Source organism: Hibiscus syriacus, unplaced genomic scaffold, assembly GCF_006381635.1.
Source record: "Hibiscus syriacus cultivar Baekdansim isolate YM2019G1 unplaced genomic scaffold, ASM638163v2 tig00112528_pilon, whole genome shotgun sequence".
NCBI classification, from domain to species: domain Eukaryota; kingdom Viridiplantae; phylum Streptophyta; class Magnoliopsida; order Malvales; family Malvaceae; genus Hibiscus; species Hibiscus syriacus.
In genome coordinates, this window is record NW_024063356.1 from 105,229 (window position 1) to 112,688 (window position 7,460).

Genomic DNA, 7,460 nt, shown 5'->3' on the forward strand with positions numbered 1-7,460 from the left:
GAATTCAAGATCAGGGATCAAAATTTGAAGATTCAAGAATCAAGTTTCCAGACAGGCAACTGGAGATCGAGATTTCTCTCCAGAGCCCCAAGATAACATATGTTGCATATGCATTTTAGGCACACCTAAGAGCATTGCATCCATAGCATCACATATATGCATAACTTTTTCAGGTTTTAGCTAGAGTCAATTTCAACTTTGCGGCGAAGGATATTGAACTCAAAGCGACACAATTTGCTCGAGAGTGGATTTCAACTTCACGACAAAGGATATCTAGTTCGAAGCCAAACTTCACAATAAAGGGGTCTCCACGGTTTCAACTTCACAACGAAGGAAATTGTGTCCACCCGCAACAGACAATACTTGGATTTCAACTTCACGACGAAGGATATTCAAGTCAAGGCTCAACTTCACAACGAAGGGGCCATCCGCGATTTCAACTCCACGACGGAGGATATCGTGGCACTCGAGACAACGCAAGTTCAACTTCACGACGAAGGGACCGCTGCTTGTCAACAACAACTTCTCAATTTCAGAGCCAATTTCAACTTCACAACGAAGGATATTGGACTTCAGACAACGCAAGTTCAACTTCACGACGAAGGGACCGCTGCTTGTCAACAACAACTTCCCAATCGCAGAGCCAATTTCAACTTCACAACGAAGGATATTGGACTCCAGACAATGCAAGTTCAACTTCACGACGAAGGGACCGCTGCTTGTCAACAACAACTTCCCAATCTCAGAGCCAATTTCAACTTCACAACGAAGGATATTGGACTCCAGACAACGCAAGTTCAACTTCACGACGAAGGGACCGCTGCTTGTCAACAAAATTTCATTCAGATTCAATTTCAACTTCACGACGGAGGATATTGGACTCTGAACAATGCTACTTACTTGGATTTCAACTTCACGACGAAGGATATCCAATTTCAGGCTCAACTTCACGACGAAGGGAATCTTGCACACAAGCATCATCCATCTTTAGATTGGATTTCAACTTCACGGCGAAGGATATCCAACTCAAAAAGGGAGTATATGTCAACAAAGACCTTCGAGTTCGACTACGCTCAGCTCCAAGGCACATCATTTACAGCATAACTCAATGCTAGAAGGGTTATCTGCCATCAAAATTGTCGAGTTCGATTCCATTCAGCTCGATGACACATCAATCGCACTACTTTCTGGTTGCAGTCGATGTTTTCAAGTCGAGAAGAGGACCTGGGTTAACCGTGCCTTAATGACAAGCAACCATTTTCAAACAAAAGCTATATGTCAATGAAGATTTCTGAGTTCGATTCCGATCCAAGGTCTTTAAACCGAGAAGAAGACCGAAGGGCAACGAGAAGCCACGTTCTGATTCAAATTCCGAACTACGGCTTCAATTTCATATCATTCCAAGATGAACTCGACTTCACGACGGATGAGTCATCCGTAACTCAATTCGACAGGGAGTTATTGAAACATCAGAGTCAATTTTCAACTCCACCGAACGAAAAGTGTGTCTTTTAATCTTTTCCCTATCCCCGTTACACGACTATGGGCAAAGAGGGGCAGCTGTCAACACACCTTTTCGTCCTACTAGAATTCAAACTCCTAAAGATAGGATAGAATTTTGTTAGGATTCAAAAAATAGGATAGAGTTCTACTATATTTAAATTCCTAAAGATAGGATCCACAATCACTATAAATAGCTATTATAACTCACTATTGTAAGACACGATTTATACACAAAACATAGAGGAAAGCACGGGAAGATACAAAGGCAAAGCTATTGTAAAGGATTCGAAAAGGAAATAAAAGGTAGCATTTTCTTTTTTCTTTCTTTTGCATGTGCACGTTATTTTTCTTGAGATTTGGTTCGAATAACCCAAAACGTGGGTTGCGCCGATGACCAAAATGGGTGGGGTTTCGAAGTTTCGAACCTAGATCTACCCCGAGGCTTATTTTTAAAAACCGGTTTGATTTTCGGTTAAAGAAGGGAAAGAGCTTTTTAAAAATCTATATTAGTCCCTTTATTTATTATATAGATATTTTATTCATTTATTTTTATTATTCATGTTATTATTATTATATGTATATATATATTAAATTATTTTCATTTGATTTTTTACTATATTTTATTATTATTATATATATATTTCTTTAATATTTTACTTATAAGTCTAATATTACTATATATATATTAAATTATCTTTATCTAGTCGTATATATTTTTTTATACTTTTAATAGTTTATTTATATACATATTATTAAATATATATATTCTTAATTATTTTTATTTGATTATTTCTTTATTTATGTAATATATCTTATAACTTTATATTTATATTATTTTTTATTATTTTTGTTTTTTTTATTTATTATTATTATATTATTATTTTTTTAAAAAACCTTGTGTCTTTATCATTATCATTATTAAACATTATATTATATACTACTAACCTAGAGGGCCCATTTTTTTTGTCTTATTTCTTACTAGAGCCCCCCATTTTCGGTGAATTGGGAGGGTAGCTTTTCTATTTTTAAGTATTTGGTGTACATATATAGCTTATTTATTTTATTAATACTTTGATATATATATATATTTATATTTTTTCCTTTTCTCAAATATTACTATATATAATTATTACTTTACTATTTTTTCTTATCTTACTTACTTATTTTATTTTTCCCTTGTATCTTATTTGTTTTCTTTACCTTGTTTATCTAACACATTTCTCGATTTTTTTTCAAATCAATCAAGGGTAAGTAATTAGGATCGAAACTTTACCTTTTAATTTAACTTGTTATTTTTCTTAATTAAGACAACTGGAAATTACGTAGTACCGAAAGGGCGGTTCAAGGGTGCTAATCCTTCCTTGACCGTAACCGACTCCCGAACCCGACATATTTCTGGTAAGACGCAGAACAGGTAAGAAATAGGGTATCCGATCAACCCATTTATTTTTAAATAAATGATCGGTGGCGACTCCAATCCACATTTTTCAAGTCGAAGCCCAATTCCGGGGTCCAACCGAAAGACGGTTGCGACACTGGTTACCCGGTTTGCTTGCATAATTTGGAATCTCTGGACCGAACATTGCAAGCAAGTCTTTAACCCAGCAAAGTATGCTTATGACGAGTATGGTTTTTGGAATCCAATTTTTTCGTCTACAAAGGAAATCCTAAGGGCATATATGAAGAATGATGCTGGTCTGAAATCCTGATTCTCGGTTACTTGGAGCGCTCCTTCGAATGGAATGCTGAAGATGAATACTGATGGGGCTTCTCAAGGAATTCCAGGAATTGCCGGGGCAGGTGGCCTTCTGCGAAACGAAAAGGGTGAGTGGGTGATGGGTTTCGCAGCTCACTTGGGGGTTTGCACAAGTGTAGCAGCGGAATTATATGTCATTCGTACAGGGCTAGCTCTTGCTCTTGCATGGAAGTATGGTTACAGCTCTATTGTGTGCGAGGTCGACGCCAAATCCGTTCTCCAGCTCATTGAGAATGGGAATAATATTCATCATCCGTAGAGATCGATCATTGAAGATATACGTCAACTTAAAGACCGAAATTGGTTCGTTACATTTCAGCATACCTATCGAGAATGTAACTTGTGTGCGGATGCTCTCTCGATGAAGATCTTGCCATTTACGATTTTCCACCCCCGAAGTTCTTCCCGCTCTTGATGTGGATATGAGGGGTATCTCGTTTCCTAGAGGTTTATTCTCTTTTGTAACCAAAAAAAAATTATGTCACCCCTCAATCATTCAATTAACAAAATAATTATTCAACAATTGGTGACAAAAAATTAACTATTCCAAATCAAATTTTATTACAATTTCAACTTGACTTATGTTGTAAAATATATTGTACTTATATTCCTAAACAAGGCTTTTCATTAGTTGTGTTGTCAAATTTAAAGGGGATAATATCATGATATTATTGTTGTTGTTGTAATTAGAGAGTACTTAAGATTTGTGTGATACAATTAAGCAAAATGTTGCCGTGTTTTGTCAATTAGCTGCGGTTTCAATTTTAATAGCTTTTTACGTTGGAAGCTGAATATGAAAAATGAAATTGTTTTTTTTATAATAAAATATTAATGAGATTCAATGAAATCTTCATCAATGAATCGTCGGAGCTTTTTTTTCTCATAAAAACAATATAAAATTGAGAGGCGAGATTGAGACCCTTGGTCTTTCTTAAGCTTTGCTTAATCAGTCTCGCCTCACCTGACTATCTCATCGCATCACACTTTGACTAGGGACGTGCTACGCAATCTTATTATCATCTTCATCTCGCAGCTACAAGATAGAAAGAACCAGACACACACATTATGTTTTTCGTTTCCTTTAATTTAAGATGCAAAAGGTAGAGACAACCTTATTTGAAAGTGTCCATAACAAGCTAAATCCATAGCGATAAAATATACAAACCTGTCTCTTTTACTCTGTCTTCTCCATTTCTTTCTTCTTGTCTTCTATCCTAAGTAAAAACCTTTTCTTTTTTCTGGTGTGGAGCTAGTGCTGCTGGATTATTGAACAAAAAAAACCATAAACTACAATGGCTGTGTACGACGTGGAATTTCTTAACGCCGAGCTATCAAAGCCGACGTCCATTTTCGGCTTACGACTATGGGTACTGATCGGAGTTCTTTCCAGTTCACTCATCGTCGTCGCTTTGTTTCTTATCTCGCTTTGCCTCACCAATCGCCGCAAATCCGCCAGACACCACCACCTGGAGGAGTACCCTTCCCCACCAATCTCCAAAGAGTTTCAAGAAACAGTCAGCCATCAACCCGCTTCCGATCACCACCGTATCGCGCAGTCGGTGGCAGAGGTTCAAGTGGTGTTGACGAGCGGGGAAAGTAGAGGGCCGCCGCTGACTACGAGTGCAGGCGCGAGCGACACGGCGTCGTTGGGGAGTGGAAGCGTGGGGCCGGAAGTGTCTCATCTCGGTTGGGGGAGATGGTATACTCTGAGGGAACTCGAGTTAGCTACCAACGGATTGTGTGAAGAGAATGTGATCGGTGAAGGTGGCTACGGAATCGTTTATAGCGGCGTTTTAAGCGACGGAGCTAAAGTTGCTGTTAAGAATCTGCTTAATAACAGGGGTCAAGCTGTGAAGGAATTCAAGGTGGAGGTGGAAGCAATCGGGCGAGCACGACACAAGAATCTCGTGAGATTGCATGGATATTGTGCTGAAGGTGCAATACAGGTACTGCAATTCTATGAAATCAAAAGCTAGTTTCCCTTTTTTTCCCTGAATTTATTAAAGACAGGTAACTTATTTTCTGTTTTTTAATGCCCAGGATGCTTGTTTATGAGTATGTGGACAATGGCAATTTAGAACAGTGGCTCCACGGTGAAGTCGGAGATGTCAGTCCTCTTACATGGGATATTCGGATGAACATCATACTCGGAACAGCAAAAGGGTACATCATAGCTTTGAATTCTGTATTTCACTTGTGATGGTTTTTGGTCAGAGTGTTTATTGCACTACTTTTTGCAGTTTGGCCTACCTTCATGAGGGTCTTGAACCCAAGGTCGTTCACCGGGACGTAAAAGCTAGCAACATCTTACTCGATTGCCAGTGGAACCCTAAGGTTTCCGATTTCGGGCTTGCTAAACTCTTGTGTTCAGAGAGGACTTACGTGACGACTCGAGTGATGGGAACGTTCGGGTTGGTTGATTTCCGTTTCCGGTTTAGCAAAAAATAAATATTAATACATATTATGAATGCATACATGCGTGTTTCAGTTATGTTGCTCCAGAATATGCTTGCACTGGAATGCTAAACGAGAAGAGTGATGTCTATAGCTTTGGAGTACTTATTATGGAGATTATTTCCGGGAGATGTCCCGTGGACTATAGCCGAAAGCAAGGAGAGTTTAGGCTTTCTAAGTTTCATCCTCGGCTAGTCTAGAATCACAGCTCCAGAGCTCCTAATGTTGCTAAGTTGAAAATGACTTAAGAACTGCAGGTAAATTTGGTGGAATGGTTAAAAACCATGGTCGGAAACCGAAAATTCAAGGAAGTAGTCGATCCTAAACTACCTCAGATGCCGGCTTCAAAAGCACTTAAACGCATACTACTAGTCGCTCTTCGATGCGTCGATCCTGATGCATCGAAGAGACCGAAAATGGGACATGTTATCCACATGCTTGAGTCTGATGATCTGCTATTTCACAACGTAGGCACCATTTTTTCTGCATACTATGTAGACCAACATTCATGGCATCCAAAAGGGGAGGTTTGATGTTATTTTCCTCTGCAGGAACGTCGGATTGCGAACGATCAATCCAATGATCAGCAAACAAATCGCCATGCTACGAAATTCGGTGATCAACGATTTGATGGGGCTTCTGCTTCTCGTACAAGGGAAGGCGATAGCGAAAGGAACCATCACCACCAGCCAACTAGGTAGAGATAATGCTCCACTTAGCAAAACAATGATCTGCATTCATCCTTTGTCTTTGTATATAACGTACAATCCTGCATTTATGTAAATGAATGAACTCATTAAATTCTTATACAGATTGTATTTGATTGGTACTATTTGGGTTGGGCTATTGTTAGTGGAATACCAATTATTGATGATAAAATTTTGGTTGCGACCACGGTTGACGGTGCATCAATTATTGACAGTAAAATTTGAGTTGTTGTGGTTGTTGACGGTTCACTCCTTTTGGTTTGTGCAAAGAGTTGTGATCAGTTATTCTGTAGAGGAGAAATAAAGATCAAATAGTTTGAAGATAATGATGAAGTCGAGAGAAAAGTCTCTCCTTTTGATCAGTCTTGCATGTTGGCTTATGTATATGCTTTTAGTGTTGGTATCAAGTCTAAGATCATGATGTCTATCTGTAGGTTGACAAGCTAAATAAATATAATTATCAGATAGAAGATTTGACTCTTGCAAATTATATATGCCAGTCAAATGTCATGTTAAAGTCTATAACTGTCCGGAGACATTGAATGCTGGAAATTTTGAAGAACTTCAGAAAATATGATATTATGGTGATTTCGTCACATAATAATAGTAATAACTTATAACGAGATGAAACCTTCAAAATAAATTCGGAGAAAATACAACAAACATAAATATAATAATTTCTATGCTAATATGCGAATGAGATGAGGAATTGGTGATGGACCATTTATTGTGGTAGAAATAATATAATATACGTGGATTATGCACCAACATCAAGTGAGAAACGGACCCAACAGCCAGCTAATTTGCTGGAAACGGCCATCTTAATTCATATGGGTTGTTTTTCTTATCTTTGTTGCCTTGTCGGAAAATGAAACATCTCGCCAAGAGACAAAAGGATAATTATGTTTGCTTTGTTTCCACCGTTAATGGCAAAAGCATGCTTTGGGGCCATGGAGCCTAACGACGACAATAGGCATCTTATAACTTCACTTGGTTCTGCATTTCTGAGTGGTTTAGGTTCCCTACTTGATGTTCAACAC

The 7,460-nt window shown here is 38.2% G+C and overlaps 1 protein-coding gene across 1 annotated transcript; it reads left to right on the plus strand.

The window, feature by feature from the left end:
- The first annotated feature begins 4,482 nt into the window (after window positions 1-4,482).
- Window positions 4,483-6,429, plus strand: LOC120181534 (probable serine/threonine-protein kinase At1g01540). Its single transcript, XM_039186631.1, has 6 exons — window positions 4,483-5,201; window positions 5,297-5,422; window positions 5,500-5,670; window positions 5,748-5,877; window positions 5,971-6,180; window positions 6,265-6,429. Exons 1-6 carry the CDS (start codon window positions 4,552-4,554, stop codon window positions 6,412-6,414), a joined length of 1,437 nt encoding a protein of 478 aa, XP_039042562.1. The 5' UTR covers window positions 4,483-4,551; the 3' UTR covers window positions 6,415-6,429.
- The last annotated feature ends 1,031 nt before the right edge of the window (window positions 6,430-7,460 follow it).

What these genes read in the sequence shown, in the direction of transcription:
- LOC120181534 (XM_039186631.1), top strand. Translation starts at nt 4,552, where the DNA reads ATGGCTGTGTACGACGTGGAATTTCTTAACGCCGAGCTATCAAAGCCG. An exon ending in TATTGTGCTGAAGGTGCAAT is followed by an intron (nt 5,202 to 5,296) that starts ACAGGTACTGCA and finishes TTTTTTAATGCC; the next exon opens with CAGGATGCTTGTTTATGAGT. An exon ending in CGAGTGATGGGAACGTTCGG is followed by an intron (nt 5,671 to 5,747) that starts GTTGGTTGATTT and finishes TGCGTGTTTCAG; the next exon opens with TTATGTTGCTCCAGAATATG.